Raw genomic sequence first — 16,871 nt, forward strand, 5'->3', positions numbered from 1 at the left:
AGATGGCTCCCACCCGCAGGGCACTGCACAGACAGCAGACTGGAGCACCCCCAGCCGTTCTGGGAAAGAGGCCTAATGGCTTGTCCTAGAGCTCTGGCCTGAGGGGCAGTCTTCAAGTTAGGCACCTGTCTAGAAGCTCCAGAGCTGCTCTCAGGGAAGGTAGGCCAGGGGATGCTATCTTCATGCTCTCTTCTACTTCATGATAGTGCACCAGGATCTCTCAGAAAGGAGCTTATATGCTCATCAAGTCCTGATTTTTGCGACAACCACCTATGGGACACCTCCATATTACCTGGCTGTGAGGGTCAGTGGGACTTACACTCGCAGTCCCATATGACTATACATATTTTCATTCTTTAAAAGCTGCTGCCTGAGGGTCTGGCTTCCCATCACCTGAATGTAGGTGCTGAATGAGATCCTCCCCTTTGGGACATTAACTGGGCCTGGCATACTCTGAAGTCCTGGGAACTCTTAAAAATAAAATAGGCTGCTTGGATAATTATAAAAGTTTGAGAAACAGCCAAGAGCTAGGACAGGGTTGAAGGATAAGTTTCATCTCCTACACAAGGCCAACCCTTCAAGACTGGGAGGGGATGCTATTTCATCTAATGCACACAAACAGAGTCAAGCAAAATGAAGAACAGAGGACTACATTCCAAACAAATAAGATACAACTCTTAAGCAACCTTAATGAAATGGAGATAAGTAATTTATCTGATAAAGAGTTCAAAGTAATGGTCATAAAGGTGCTCACCAAACTTGGGAGCAGAATGGATGAACACAGTGAGAACTTCAACAAAAAGAGAGAAAATGTAAGAAAGTAGCAAACAGAAGTCACAGAGCTGAAAATACAAAAACCGATCTGAAAAATACCCTACAGGGGTTCAACAGCAAACTAGATGAAGCAGAACCAATGAACTCAAAGACAGGACAGAGGAACTCACCCAACAGAGCAGCGGAAAGAGAAAAGAATGAAACAAAGTGAAGATAGCTTAAGGGCCTTCTGAGACAACACTGAGCAGACTAACATTTACATTATACGAATCCCAGAAGGAGAAAGGGCCAGAAAACTTCTCTGGAGAAATAACTGAAAACTTCAATAACATGAGGAAGGAAAGACATACAGATCCAGGACGGACTGTGAGTTCCAAATGAAATGAATGCAGCAGAGAGACCCACACCAAGACAAATTATAATTAAAATGCCAAAAGTTAAACAAAAAAAAGAGAGAGAGAATCTTAAAGGCAGCAAGAAAAAAATCACTTATTACATACAAGGAGACCCCATATGACTATGAGCACATTTTTCAGCAGAAATGTTGCAGGCCACAGAGAGTGGCATGATATATTCAAAGTGCTGAAAGAAAAAACCTCCAACCAAGAATACTCTATCTGACAAAGTTATCATTCATAACTGAAGGGCAGATAAAGAGTTTTCCAGACAAGCACGAGATAAAAAAGTTCATTACCACTCAACCGGTCTTACAAGAAATGTTAAAGGGACACCTTTAAGTTGGAAAAAAACAAAGGGCAAGTTGCTAATTAGTAACAAGAAAACGTATAAAAGTGTAAATCTCACTGGTAAAGGCAACCATATATTAAAGGAGTATATCAGTCAAGTGTGAAGCTAGTGTAAAGGTTAAAAGACAAAAGTAGTGAAAACTGCAACTATAATAATAAGCTAAGGGACGCACAAGATAAAAAGATGTAAAATGTGACTGGCAAAACGTAAAACGGGGGGGCAGAGCGTAAAAATGTACAGCTTTGAATGCGTTCACACTTAAGTTGTTATAAACCTAAAAAAGGCTACTATGAATATAAGTCGTTATCTGTAAGCCTCATGGTTAACCACAAAGCAAAAAGCTATAGTAGCTACACAAAAGATAATGGGAAAGGAAGCGTGCCACTAAAGAATTCATCAAACCACAAAGGAAGTGAGCAAGAGAAGTAGAAAAAAAAAGAATTAAAAAACAGCCAGAAAATAATGAACAAAACGGCTACAAGCACATATGGATCAATTATTATTGTAAATGGATTAAATTCACCAATCCAAAGCGAGAGAGTAGCTGAAAAGATAAAAACAAAACAAGCCCCATCTACACGCTCCCATTTCAGATATAAGAACACACACAGACCGAAAGTGAAGGGATGGAAAAAGATGTTCCACACAAATGGAAACCAAAAGCAAGCTGGGGTAGCTAGCTCTACTTTCCTCAGACAAAATACTTCAACAAAAAGACTGTAGTAAGAGACAAAGAAAGGCATTACATAATGACAATGGGGTCAATCCAAAAAGAGGATATAGCACTTACAAATATTTAGGCACCAACATAAGAGCACCTAAATACATAAATCAAATATTAACAGATCTAACAAAAGAAATAGAAATACAATAGTAGGAGACTTCAGTCCCCCACTTACATCAATGGATAGATCATCCAGACAGAAAATCAATAACAAAGAAACATCAACCTTAAACCACACATTAGACCAGATGGAAATAACAGATATATACAGAACGTTCCATTCAAAAGCAACAGAATACATTCTTCTCAAGTGCATATGGAGCATTCTCCAGCATAGATCATACATTAGGCCACAAAATAAGGCTTAACAAATTTGAGATTGAAATCATATGAAGCATCTTTTTGACCACAATACTGTGAAATTAGAAATCAATCCTAAGAAAACTGGAAAATTCACAAACATATGGAGATCAAACAACGTGCTACTGAAAAAAAAAATAGGTCACGAAGGAATCAAAAGATAAATACCTAGAGACAAAAAAAAAAAAAAAGAAATACAACAAACCTAAACCTATGGGATTCAGCAAAAGCAATTCTAAGAGGGAAGTTCATAATGATAAATACCTATATCAAGAAACAAGAAAAATCTCAAACAACTTTACACCTCAAGAAATTAGAAAAAGAACAGCAAACAAACCCAAAATTAGTAGAAGAAAGGAAATAATAAAGATCAGAGCAGAAGTAAATGAAATGGAGACTTTCAAAAACAACAGAAAAGATCAATGAAAGCCAAGAGTTGGTTCCTTGAAAATATAAACAAAACTGACAAGCCTTTAGCTAGACTCACCAAGGGAAAAAGAGAGTACTAAAATCAGGTCAGAAATGAAAGAGAACACATTACAACTGATGCCACAGATATACAAAGCATCACAGAAAACGACTGTGAGCAACTGCACCCCAACAAATTGGGCAACCTGAACAAGCCTGCCACTTCCTAGAAACAGATAACCTTCCAAGGCTGAAATCATGAATAGAAAATAGACCGATTACTTGTAAGGAGATTGAATCAGCAATCAAAAACCTCCCAACTGGGGCACCTGGATGGCTCAGTCATTAAGCGTCTGCCTTCGGCTCAGGTCATGATCCCGGGGTCCTGGGATCGAGCCCTGCATCGGGCTCCCTGCTCTGCGGGCAGCCTGCTTCTCCCTCTCCCAGTCCCCCTGCTTGTGTTCCCTCTCTCGCTGTGTCTCTCTCTGTCAAATAAATAAAATCTTTTAAAAAACAAACAAAAAAACCTCCCAACAAACAAAAGCCCAGGAGCAGAGAGCTTTAAAGTGGAATCTACCAAACATTTAAAGAAGAATACGTTCTTTTCTCAAACCATTCCCAAAAACAGAAGAGGGAGGAACCCTTCCAAGCTCTTTACATGGCCAGCATTACCATGACACCAAAAATAAACAGAGAAGAAAGAAAATTACAGGCCAATATCCTTGATGAACACGTGAAAGTTCTCAACAAAATAACTAACTAAAGAAGAAAACAAAATAACAGCAAACCAAATTCAACAATATGGGTATCCCCCACTTTCTGGAAGTTCGCGTTACAACACTTTACTTTTATGAACGATCTACATTACTACCTGTGTTCACTAACCAAAAGATTCCAAAGAGGATTTTCACTCTTACGAAAAAAGCTGTTGCCATGCTAATATGGGTCTTTCATAAAAACAAAGTAGCTTAATAAAAATCAAATGATCATCTCAATAGATGCTGGAAAGGCATTTGACAAAATTCAACATCCACGTATGACCAAAACTCTCAACAAAAGGAGCACAGAGGAAACACAGCTCAACATAATAAAGTCTGTATGTGACACACACATAGCTCACATCATACTCAGTGGTGAAAGCTGAAAGCTTTTCCTCTAAGATCAGGAACAAGGTTACGGAGAACATCCGCTCTCATCACTTCTATCAACATGGTATTGGATGTCCTAGCCAGAGCAAGTAGGCAAGAAAAGAAATAAAAGGCATCCAAACTGGAAAGGAAGAAGTGAAACTGTCATTATTTACAGATGTTTATGTACAGAAATGGCTATGTAGAAAACCCCAAAGACTCCACCAAAAAACCATTAGAATAAATGAATTCAGTGAAGTTGCAGGATACAAAATCAACAGTACAGAAATCTGTTGCATTTCTATATAGTAACAACCCATCAGAAAAAGAAGTTAAGAAACAATCCCATTTAAAAAAAAAAATCTCATTTACAATTGCGCTGGAAAGAATAACATACCTAGGAATAAACTTAACCAAGGAGGTGAAAGACCTATACTCAGAAAACTATAAAAAAGACACTGATGAAAGAAACTGAAGATGACACAAACAAATGGAAAGATATTCCAAGCTCCTGGACTGGAAGAATATTGTTAAAATGTCTATAGTATGTACCCAGGGCAAGCTATGATTCAGTGCAATCCCTATCAAAATTCCAATGGCATTTTTTACAGAACTGAATAAAGAATTCTAAAATCTATATGAACTACAAAAGATCCGGAATGGCTGAAGCTACCCAGACAAAGGAGGACAAAGCTGGAGGCATCATGCGTCCTGATTTCAAACTACATCACAGTGCAACAGTAATCAAGACAGTACAGGATTGGCAATAAAAACAGATTCAGATCAACAGAACAGAACAGAAAGCAAAGAAATAAATCAAGTATGTATGTTCAATTAACTTACAACAAAGGATGAATGAATAAAGAAAATGAACCTGGAAAAAATATATATGTATCTCCACAAAATGGAATATTATTTAACCATTAAAAAGAAAGAAAAATCCTGCCATTTGTGACAACACATATGGACCTTAAGGGCATTATGCTAAGTGAAATAAGTCAGGTTAAGACAAATACCGTATCACTTATATAGAGAATCTAAAAATTAAAATAAAGAAAAAAACAACCCAAGCCAATAAATACAGAGAACAGACTGGTGGTTGCTTGAGGTGGGGAGGTGGGGGTGGGCCAATGGGTAAAGGGAGTCAAAAAACACAAGCTTTAGTTATAACGTAAGTAAGTCACGGGGATGTAATGTACAGCCCGGCAAATACAGTTAATAACACTGTACTGCATATTTAAAAGTTGCTAAGAGAGTACATCTTAGAAATTCTCATCAGAAGAAAAAAATTCTGTAACTATGTATGGTGATGGATGCTAACTAGAGTTACTGTGGTGATCCTTTTGCAATATCTACAAATATGAGATCATTATGTTGTACACCTGAAACTAATGTTAGGTGGTATGTCAATTACACCTCAATAAAAAAATGAAGGCGGAAAAAAACCTCACCTTCATGTAAACAAAAATAAAAATTAAAAAGTAATTATTTTCTATCAGCTGTAAACAAAAGCAATATATAAATTAAGATAAAGTGGAGTTGGTATGGAAGAATGCCACATGCAGAAACAGAAAACGAGACGAGATTACTTGGGGGTAACCCTTCTATTGTAAATAAATAGAAAAGCTGGGCAAATCATCTAGGAAAAAAAGTTTGAGACTATTAAAGAGCTTCCAAGGCAGTGAGTATTTCTGGTGCCAAAATCCCAAAGAAGGGAGGCATCAAAAAAATCAAATACTGCTCTCTCCCCACTATGTGAGCATAAAATGAGAAGATCGTGATCTGTAAACGAGGACAGGGACTTCACGAGAATCCACCCATGCTGGTACCCTGATCTTGCACTTCTATCCTCCACAACCGTGAGAAATAAATGTTTGTTGTTTAAGCCAAAAAAACAAAAAACAACAACCCAAATACCTAGAATAAATCTAACAAAAGATACAGAAGTTCTCTGTTTAGAAAATTATAAAACATTGAGAGAAATTAGAGAACATCTATGTTAGTGGAATGACAAAGCATGCTCATGTATTATAAAAATGTCAATTCCAAGTTGATCTCTAGATTCAATGCACACTAAATCAAAATTCTAGCAGGGCACTCGCGTGTGTGTGTATGTGTATGTATGTGTAACCTGACAAGTTGATTCTAAAATTTAAAGGGAAGTGCAAATGGTCAAGAACAGCCAAGAAATTTCAAAGAACAAACTCGGTGGACTTCTCCTACTGGATATAAGACTTAAAAAAAAAAAGCCTATATTGAGACAGTAAATGGTATTGGCACAAAAGGAGATCTATATAACAATGGAACAGAACATAATCCAGAGAAAGACCAAACATATACAGACACTTGGCTTATGACAAAGATGTCCTTTTAGGAAAAGGACAATTATTTCAACAAATAGACAAATGGATATTCGTACAGGAAAAAAAATGAATCTTGACTCCTCTTCACACAATAGGCAAAAAATCCATTCCAAGTGGATTATAGATCTAAATATAAAAGGTAAAAAAAAATAAGTCTTCTAGAAGATAAGGAGAATATCTTCATAATTTGGGGATAAAGATTTAACAAGATACAAGAAACACTAAGAGGAAAACGTTGATAAATTAGACTACTACTATTTAAAGTTACTTTTCTTCATCAAAGAAACCATTAAAAAATTGAAAAAGCAAGCCATAAATACTATATGATTCCAATGATAAAAAGTTCAGAAATAGGCAAAAACTAATCTATGGTGTTAGAGGATGGATTAGCGGTCACCTGTGGGGAGGAGGAAGAGTACTCACTAGAAAAACATGGAAGAGGTTCTGGGATCCTGATAATCTTCTATTTCTCATCTAGGGCGGTGTGGTGACAAGGGTATGTTCATCTTGTGATAATTCATTGACCTGTACACTCACAAATTACTCATATTTCAGTTTGAATTGTTATACTTCAATAAAAAGGTTCCTCAAAAAATTTTGGCCTGTGGGGTGCCTGGCTGGCTCAGTCAGTAGAGCATGCGACTTTTGATCTCGGGATTGTGAGTTTGTGCCCTGGGTTGGGTGTAGAAAAATACTTTAAAAAAATAAAATCTTTAAGAAAAAAATTTGGGTGTGTACTATTAAATCTCTGACCTTTTCAAAAGATGCCTTAAGGAATGTCCCTTTTTGGTACATAAATAATTCTGGGTATACTCTTGAAATCTTTCTTTCAAGCATATCATGGAAATTTCCTTGCTAGTCCAGTAAACTAACTTTTAAGGCTAACTGTCATGAATTGGGGTATCTGTTTGGGGTTGAGGTAGAGCACAGTGACCAGCTACTGTTGCCCCCCTTCCCGAATCACTTCCTGTTAGGCCTTCTCCCTAGTTTACTGCATGTTAGCACAACCTGGAGAGGATATTCCGCTAACAAAACACGACTTGTCATTTGGAAGAATGCTCCTCTGTTCGTAACTCATGCTTGTTCACACCCAAACCACTGCTCTGCGCTTCTCTGACTACATTTCCAAATTCTGGCACCTGGTTGTCAGGCTAGCTAGCTAGGAAGGTATATAATACAGCAGGAACACTTCCCTACTCTTGGCCCGGTTGGCTTGATAATCCTGCCTCTAAGTTAAACGGAGTTTCCTTCAGCCTCTAGACACTGAAACCTTCGCAGTTGACCTAACACGCAATGGCAAAATGTGCTCTTAATGGCTTTCAAACCACAAGCTAGAACAACAGCATAAAAATGAGGTTTAAGGGCGCCTGGGTGGCTCCATCAGTCGGGCATCCGACTCTTGATCTCAGCTTCGTGAGTTCAGGCCCCGCGTTGGGCCCTGTGCTGGGCGTGAAGCCTACTTAAAATTTTTAAAAAATGAGGTTTAGTTCACCAGATTGGAGCCAGTTGAACTGGGGGTCCTGAGTGGCCTATGTGTTACCTGACCAGGCTCCGTCTTGCCCAGTGCTTCATACATCCTCAGGTCCACGGACCAGAAGCAAGGAGGGTGGAAGAGAGCATACGTGAAGAAGCCCCAGCATGAGGATAGTCCAAAAGCTGACGAAATGACTCCAGCCACTGACTACAAAGCTCTTGAGTGAAGAGACCACTGGCCTCATTTTGCCACATAAAAGTACCATTTTTATACTGTATCTGTTTTTAACATGTATTTCATCTCATTAAACCCGTCACCAGTACTGGAGAACACTGGTCCAACTGGCCCCTGTCAGGACTCCCCTGACACAAATCATCTGGACACTTCGGGGCAAGTGACAGCTCCAACGATTCTCTTTTGGAACTCAGGGCAGCCTGGGGCCCCGGTCCCACAGGGACCGCTCTCAGATCTCCGGACAGAAGCCTTGCCGTGTGCCAGCACCCTAGCTCATGGGTCACATTCTGCTAGTGATGCCATGGTCACTGTGGACCAGTGGTGGCAGCAAGAATCCTCAAGCAAAGTGACGGATGGGCACTGACGGGTCGCTCAGGGAGGGACACGAGGACAGTCTAACAGAGAGCTGGCAATCTTACTTACCGAGGTCTACAAAAAGATGCTTTTCTCCTACGTTATTCTTCACAACTAAAAATGATAGGTCAGGACTGCTTTGCTCAGCTGACCCCAGTCTCTCCCGTTCCTTTGAATTCTGTGTCCAGCTCTCTCCTCTATCTTTATCTGAAGACATTTTACTAAAGGAAATTCCTTGTTTAATTGGCATTTCAGGAAAATGGGAAAATCCGTGGCCCGTGCTCTCTGAAATACTATCATCATCTTCACTGGCAATTAAGTGAAAAGCAGGCTGCAAAATTTTTCTCACAAAATTACCTAGAAGAAAAAATATTATGATTAATCTAATTCTTTTCCACAAACTGTAACTCGAGATCTAGGCACAAATCTACACATGCCAACTTTATACAGTAAGGCTTCTTTTTTTGACTTCTGGTTTCAAAACTGAGTTGTTATTACAAACTGTAACATACTTCTCCTGTTACTTCCTTCCTCTTGTGCAATCTTTTATTTTTTCAATTCCCACTGACAGGGTAGCTTGGTGTCACTTAATCAAAGCCTCCACCAGGGGCACCTGGGTGGCTCAGTCAGTTAAGTGTCCAACTCCTAATCTCAGCTCAGGTGTTGATCTCAGGGTCGAGAGTTCAAGCCCCACATTGGGCTCCACACTGGGCATGGAGCCTACTTAAAAAAAAAAAATTCCACCGGGCGCCTGGGTGGCTCAGATGGTTAAGCATCTGCCTTCGGCTCAGGTCATGATCCCAGGGTCCTGGGATCAAGTCCCGCATCAAGCTCCCTGCTAGGCGGGGAGCCTGCTTCTCCCTCTGCCTCTGCCTCTCTCTCTCTGTCTCTCTGACTCTCATGAATAAATAAATAAAACATTTAAAAAAAAAAAATTCCACCAAAAACTGCTAGAACTAAGACATGAATTCAGCAAAGTCGCAGGATATAATCAGTGTACAGAAATCAGTTGCATTTCTATACACCAATAATGAAGCAGCAGAAACAGAAATCAAGGAATCAATCTCATTTACAATTGCATCAAAAACAGTAAGATACCTAGGAACAAACCTAACTAAAGAGGTGAAAGACCTGTATTTTGAAAACTACAGAATACGTATGAGAGAAACTGAAGAGGACACAAAGAAATTGAAAAACATTTCACGTTCATGGATTGGAAGAACAAACATTGTTAAAATGTCTGTACTACCCAAAGCAATCTACATATTTAATGCAATCCCTATCAAAAGAACACCAGCACTTTTCACAGAGCTAGAACAAACAATCCTAAAATTTGTATGGAACCACAAAAGGCCCCAAATAGCCAAAGTGATCCTGAAAAAGACAACCAAAGCTGGAGGCTTCACGACTCTAGACTTCCAGCTCTGTTACAAAGCTGTAGTCATTAAAACAGTATGATACTGGCACAAAAACATAGATCAATGGAGCAGAATAGAAAACCCAGAAATGGACCCACAACTATATGGTCCACTCATCTTTGACAAAGCAGGAAAGAATATCCAATGGAAAAAAGATAGTCTCTTCAACAAATGGTGCTGGGAAACTGGACAGCAACATGCAAAAGAATGAAACCAGGCCACTTCCTTACACCAGACACAAAAATAAACTCAAAATGAATGAACGACCGGAAGGTGAGGCAGGAAACCATCAAAATCCTAAAGAGCACAGGCAGCAACCTCAGTGACCTCAGCTGTAGCAAATTCTTACTAGACACGTTGCTGGAGGCAAGGAAATAAAAGTGAAAATGAACTACTGGGACTACGTCAAGATAAAAAGCTTCTGCACAGTGAAGGAAACAATCAGCAAAACTAAAAGGCAGCCTATGGAATGGGAGAAGATATTTGCAAATGACATATCCAATAAAGGGTTAGTTAGTATCCAAAGTCTATAAAGAACTTATCAAACTCAGTATCCAAAAAACAAGTAATCCAGGGGCGCCTGCGTGGCTCAGTTGGTTGAGCATCTAGCTCTTGGTTTTGGCTCAGGTCATGATCTCAGGGTCCTGGGATTGAGCCCCATGTCAGGCTCCGTGCTCAGTGGGGAGTCTGCTTGAGGATTTTCTCCCTCTGCTCCTCCCCCTAATCTCTCTCTCACTCTCAAAACAATAAATCTTTAAAAAACAAAAAGAAATAATCCAGTTAAGAAATGGGTAGATGAATAGACATTTTTCCAAAAACGATATCCAGATAGCTAAAAGACCTATGAAAAGATGCTCTACATGAGTCATCATCAGGGAAATACAAATCAAAACCACAATGAGATACCACCTCACACCAGTCAGAATGGCTAAAATTAACAAGTCAGGAAACAATAGATCTTGGCAAGGATTTGGAGAAAAGGGGACCCTCTTGCACTGTTGGTGGGAATGCAAACTGGGCAGCCACTCTGGAAAACAGTATGGAGGTTCCTCAAAAAATTAAAAATAGAATACCCTATGACTCAGCAACTGCACTACTAGGTATTTACCCAAAGAATACAAAAATGCAGATTCGAAGGGGTACATGCACCCCGATGTTTATAGCAGCATTATCAATAATAGCCAAACTATGGAAAGAGCCCAAGTGTCCACTGTCTGATGAACGGATAAAGATGTGGTGCAAGTGCCACTAAAAAGAATGAAATCTTGCCATTTGCAATGAATAGATGGAGCTAGAGTATATTGTGCTAGGTGAAATAAGTCAATCAGAGAAAGGCATACCATACGATTTCACTCATATGTGGAATTTAAGAAACAAAACAGATGAACATATGGGAAGGGGGAAAGAAAAGAGGCTGGGAAGCAAAACATAAGAGACTCTTAACAACAGAGAACAAACTGAGGGTTGATGGAGGGCGGTGGGTGGGCAATGGGCTAAATGGGTGATGGGTGTTAAGGAGGGCACTTGTGATGAATCAATCACTAAATTCTCCTGAAACCAATATTACACTATATGTTAACTAACTAGAATTTAAATAAAAATTTGAAAAAAAAAAAAAAAAAAAAAGACAACTGCCCAGTGACCTGACCTGCAAGATTCTCTAATTACTGTTATTTTAAAATAATTTTATCTTATTCCATTGTAAAAATTAAAAATAAGTAAATAAATCATCTTAGAAAGGAAGGTTGGTTTGAGAAGATGAGTGTCAATGTTGCTAGTATGAGCTTGACCCTAACGTACTGTCACCAAGAAAGCACCACTTTTATTTTTTTATTCTTATTTTTAAATATTTTATTTATTTGAGAGAGAGCAGAGTGAGAGGGAGAGAGCACGAGCCGGGGTGAGGGGGCGAGAGAGAAGCAGACTCCCTGCTGAGCAGGGAGCCTGACGCCTCAGGGCTCCATCCCAGGACCCCAGATCACAACCTGAACCACCCACCTGGGTGCCCCGAGAGCACCACTTTTATCAATATAAATTGAGTAGAACTTATCTTGACAATTAATGGGTTAAAGAATGAAAGGTTTATATGCATCAAGAGTGCTGCCGAGATAATGCACATTAACACTTGAGTCAGGATGTCAGCAAAGTTCTGCAGAGCTGCTTCTCGCTCCTTTGCCTGTCAGAATACGCCCTGGGCGCCCCGACATTCACAGCCATCACCTCCACAACTGTTGTTCCTCATGCTTCACCCTCTCATCGGTCACCAGATGGGCTGTGGCATCATAAGTGAAGCCCAGATGGCAAGCAATTAAATACATGTACTGCATTTCAACACTTACTCTAAGAGCTCTAACTACTAGAGGTCCTGTCTTTACCAAGAAAAGAAGATACGACAATCCAGAACTTCTTTAACTCTCATGTATTATTTATACCATAAAATCAAGCGAGAATTTGGTTAAGTTGCTTCATATAGAACAATACTGGAGAAACGCCGTGTTGTCAGAGAAACTTGATTTTAATTTCTAAAACTGCTATTGTCTGGGTTTGTCACTTTATTTACCAGACAGCTTAAACTTTTAAATAGACATGCTCTAAATTCAAAATTCTCTCTCTCCAAATTAATTACTCTCTGCTCAATGAAACAAACCCAGTAGCTCATAAAACACTATACATCAAAATGAAAGCAAAAGCGTGTGATCCTTGCAGTGATATACAGGCATGATTAAATCTGGAATGAGGGAACTGAGGGTAAATACTGAGTAAAAAGAAATCATGATGTAGCACAGGACAACAAAGCAATACGAACATAAATTGATAAGGTTAATGTTTCTGGAAATGTAAAATCACATCTACTTGACTGGAGGCAGTGCGAGAAGTGAAGGCAGGGCTGCAGAACCACTTGGGAAGGTAGCGCTCGGCGGGCCAGGGGGGCCTCTAACCTTTGGCAGGGAGCTAACGCGGCCAGGACACAACAATGACGGTATCAGCAGCATGCAGTCCAACACAGGCTTCCAGTAAACTCTGCTTTCTACTTCCCTCCCCCATTCTGACCAGGCTCGCCCTCATCATTAATGTGGGGACAGGCATTTCACTGGCTGCACATAACTCAAAAGAATCTATCAGTCCTAGGAATTGCAGGTCCCACTACAGGCTGGCAGAGGTGTATTTTAGGCAGATCAAATTTACACATTTTGCAAACATTCTCTGATCGCTTACGCTTACTCTAATTCTACTTTCTGGAAGGCTGACAATGGGCGCTAGAAGTGTCACCAAGACATACATGGAGGGACGGAAACTGAAGGGGAAATCCTGGACTAATTTCGTCATCTCTGCATCTCCGGTCGGGGCAGTTCCTAAGTCTGGAGGAAGGAAGTTTCGGCTGCCCTCTGCCCCCGCACCCCCAGGTTAGCCTCAAACTTCTGTCTCCATACTTCTGTGTACGCTGTTCTGCCAGTAAAGCCTTTCTGACTTTGTTTCTGCGAGGGAACCGGATTCAAAGCCAGCTTGAATGTCATCTGCTTTCAGAAGACATCCGCAGCAGAGACTGCCAATTACCTGACACACTGCTACTCTCCCGTCTTCCCAAACAACCAATCTCAAGGTTTAGCCTTGCGGCCAAGGAGCCGTAGAGCAGACTACGTGAACAGAATCAAAGAAATATCTTGCTTAAAACTCCGCAGAGTGGAGAGCCTGGTGCTAGAGCCCACTTAGCAGTCTTTGATTCAGCGCGTCCTTATCAAATGCCTGTTTGCATTCTACGGCTCTTGCAGTCTGCGCCATCACTAACACTGTTGATGAAGATACCATGACGTACCAAGCTCTGGAAACGAAAAGTGAGTAAGAAACTGTCCCTGCCCTAAAACATTAAGTAGCACGGAAGTAAAGAAGCCAAAACAACAACACAGAAAACTACCTCAGCAAGAGCCGAATGCTTGGACACGAGAAGCCGTGGGCTCTCCGCAACCCAGACGACACGCTGCCCTGGGTCTTAGGGTTCGGGACATGACAGAAATGGCTTCTCATTTGACGACATCTACACTGAGTCTCCACAGGCCAGGTAATTGGAGTGTGTCTTTTCAGACAGCAGCATCAAAAAGTGCAAAGGCCCACGGACAAGAGAAAACGCGGCCCCGCAGGAGCTAAGTAAAGGACAGAGGGAGAAGGCCTATTTTGTACCAGGACTGGCCCTTGTGGCTCTCATTATGACTGCAAGAGGCCCCTCAGTAACAACCATCAGGAAACTTGGGAAAAAAATAGAGGTTTGTTACTTGTAAGACCTGAAAATTACACTGCATACCTGGGGCCACACAGCAAGCTCTCGGGTAGGGAGCGCATGCACGGGCAGGGGGTTCTGCTTGTATTGGGGTTGAGGGTGGAGCCCTAGGGTTTCCTGGGCTCAAGCCTTATTGGTGAATTTAAAACATAAGAGCAGGAATTTAGGGGCACCTGGGTGGCTCAGTCATTAAGCGTCTGCCTCTGGCTCAGGTCACGATCCCGGGGTCCTGCTTGGCGGGAGGCCTGCTTCTCCCTCTATCACTCCCCCTGCTTGTGTTCCCTCTCTCTGTCTCTGTCAAATAAATAAATAAAATCTTTAAAAAAAAAAAAAAAGAGCAGGAATTTAAAGCAAGGAAGCCAAAACAAGAGGCCCAAAAGGTCAGTTATCAATCAAGATTTCTGAATCTAAAGTGCCTCCGTGGGTGGTGTGTGGCTGACGGTGTTTATTGAGATAGCTGTCTTTGAAAGGGATGCCTCAGCAATCAAAGCTTAAGTCAGGCGCTTGCATTACAACAAAACAGAACACTGTCGAGGTTTGCACTACAAGCGTCAGGTGGTGAGAGAGGAGGCTGGTGGACCTCTGCGGGCCTCTGTACAAACTAAGACATCTGGAATTTTCCTGAAGGCAGTGAGCAATCCCTGAAGGGTGTGAGGCACATTAGTGGTGTAATCAGATCACTCCAGCCAGCTGACTAAATAAATAAATAAGCTGAGAGAAAATAGAGCTCAGAGATGACACCAACACTTCCACTTGGGTAGTTGGGTAGATGATGGATACTACTCACTGATATACATATCACAGGAGAAAGGGCAAGGTTAGGGAGAAAATGAGGCATCTGGTCTAGGAATGCTGAGTTTGAAGTATCTGTGTGGGAACGTTTAATAGGCAGTTGGCTGTATGGGTCAAGGAGGGCAATCTTGGCTGAAGACGAAGACTTAAGGCTTTGATTACCATCTATGTGTTGATGACTTGAGAGTGGATGATAATCAAGGTTATGGATAGAGTGAACAGAGGGACAAGGATAGATTCTACAATTATCAATATCTAAGGGATGAAAGAAAGATGGAAGGAATGTCCAACTATACAACACAAAATAGGGAGATAATAGGAGTCCCTCATACACAGCAAACTGGGTCACTGCGACCTAGCATTAGTCTAATTTAGTAATTAGGTTCTTGACTTCTATGCTAGTCCTTTTGCGACTATGTTCATGCCTTTTCCCCTAGGTACCCCTGAAACTATCAAACAAATGTAGTTCTGAAATGAATTACCTATCACGGGAACTTCAGTTAATCATCTGCCATTTAGACCTAGAAATACTCTGCTCTACTGCTGCTTTGATAAACACTCAGGCTTTGGGCTTCTGTTTAGACCTTGATTTTCAGCGTTTCCATTCCGCCTACTTGTTGCCCCTCAGACTGACTTCATTTTATACCTGGGCCTGCATCTCTCAATGTCCAGTTCCAGACAAACACTCTGATTACACTCTCAGGCTTACATATGCAGACATTTTCCCAGTCCTGAGGTTCGGCCTGGAGCAATAAACAATAAAAAAGCCTCTCCAGATGTGGTTTGGAGCCCAAGCCCCAGTCCTCATGGACTAAAGGCTAAGGCTAAGGCAAGGCTGAAGTGAAGGACAGAAATACAGCTCTGAGGCATCACAGATGAGACTTGAATTAGGCCTCTCGTGCAAAAAACTTCTAAAAAGACTCCTGTTGGAGCAGAAACCAGTACTAGGCAATGCATGGCCATCTCAAAATCTCTAGCAAGAGTCGCTAATGCCAAGGACCTCCTGAGTAGTTAATGTATCTAAAATGTGTCTAGAAGAGGAAGGTAGGTCTAGAACTAAAGGCAAATCCTGAAGATGTGAAAAATCACATCTCATTATTTAGGACAGGTTAATAACCATAAAACCCGAAAAATACTTAACAAAAGTTTAAGAGGAAAAGGAAAATACGAGGATTTTAACAGAATTCCATGACTTTTTAAAAAACAGTATACTTACCAACATGAATGTTATCTTTAAATGCCACATCATGGAGCTGAAATATTAGATGGCGGCTAAATTTTTCATCAGTGCTGGAATCCAAGTTGAAAACATCTTCGGCTGAACAATTAACCCTGTATAGCTCTTGAAGTGCTTTACAAACATGCTAAAAACACAGGTAAAATATAAGTAATTAATATTTCAAAAAAATTTTTCCATGAGAAAATTCAAATATCTTGGTACAACTCCAACTCATTTTTTATTTTATTATCTGAATATTTACTATGTAACAACTTCACCAAATTACTGATGTATAGAAATAGACATCATATTTAAATTATCATACATGTTCAAAAAGTCACAGGCTCTCAGGAGTAAAGGACTTCCTAAAATTCGAACAGTTTAGCTTATATATTAATCTCTTCTAAAATCACAATAAATATATTTATTTATTTATTTATTTATTTTTAAGATTTTTTTTTATTTATTCATTTGAGAGAGAGAGAATGAGAGAGGGAGCACATGAGAGGGGGGAGGGTCAGAGGGTGAAGCAGACTCCCCGCCAAGCAGGGAGCCCGATGCGGGACTCGATCCCGGGACTCCAGGATCATGACCTGAGCCGAAG

At 40.5% G+C, this 16,871-nt stretch overlaps 1 protein-coding gene across 3 annotated transcripts in view; it reads right to left on the reverse strand.

The window, feature by feature from the left end:
• The window catches only part of PRIMPOL (primase and DNA directed polymerase), a 116,786-nt gene that overhangs the window by 16,159 nt on the left and 83,756 nt on the right, over nt 1–16,871 (reverse strand). For all 3 annotated transcript variants that reach the window (XM_032413659.1, XM_032413657.1, XM_032413658.1), the window contains exons 8-9: nt 16,265–16,412; nt 8,635–8,922 (exon numbers count right to left, since the gene is read on the reverse strand). In XM_032413659.1, the coding sequence (XP_032269550.1) occupies nt 8,635–8,922; nt 16,265–16,412 (436 nt within the window). The remainder of the gene's footprint in view (nt 1–8,634; nt 8,923–16,264; nt 16,413–16,871) is intronic.

This window comes from Phoca vitulina, unplaced genomic scaffold (genome assembly GCF_004348235.1).
Source record: "Phoca vitulina isolate PV1807 unplaced genomic scaffold, GSC_HSeal_1.0 scaffold15, whole genome shotgun sequence".
In the NCBI taxonomy this organism is placed as follows: Eukaryota; Metazoa; Chordata; class Mammalia; order Carnivora; family Phocidae; genus Phoca; species Phoca vitulina.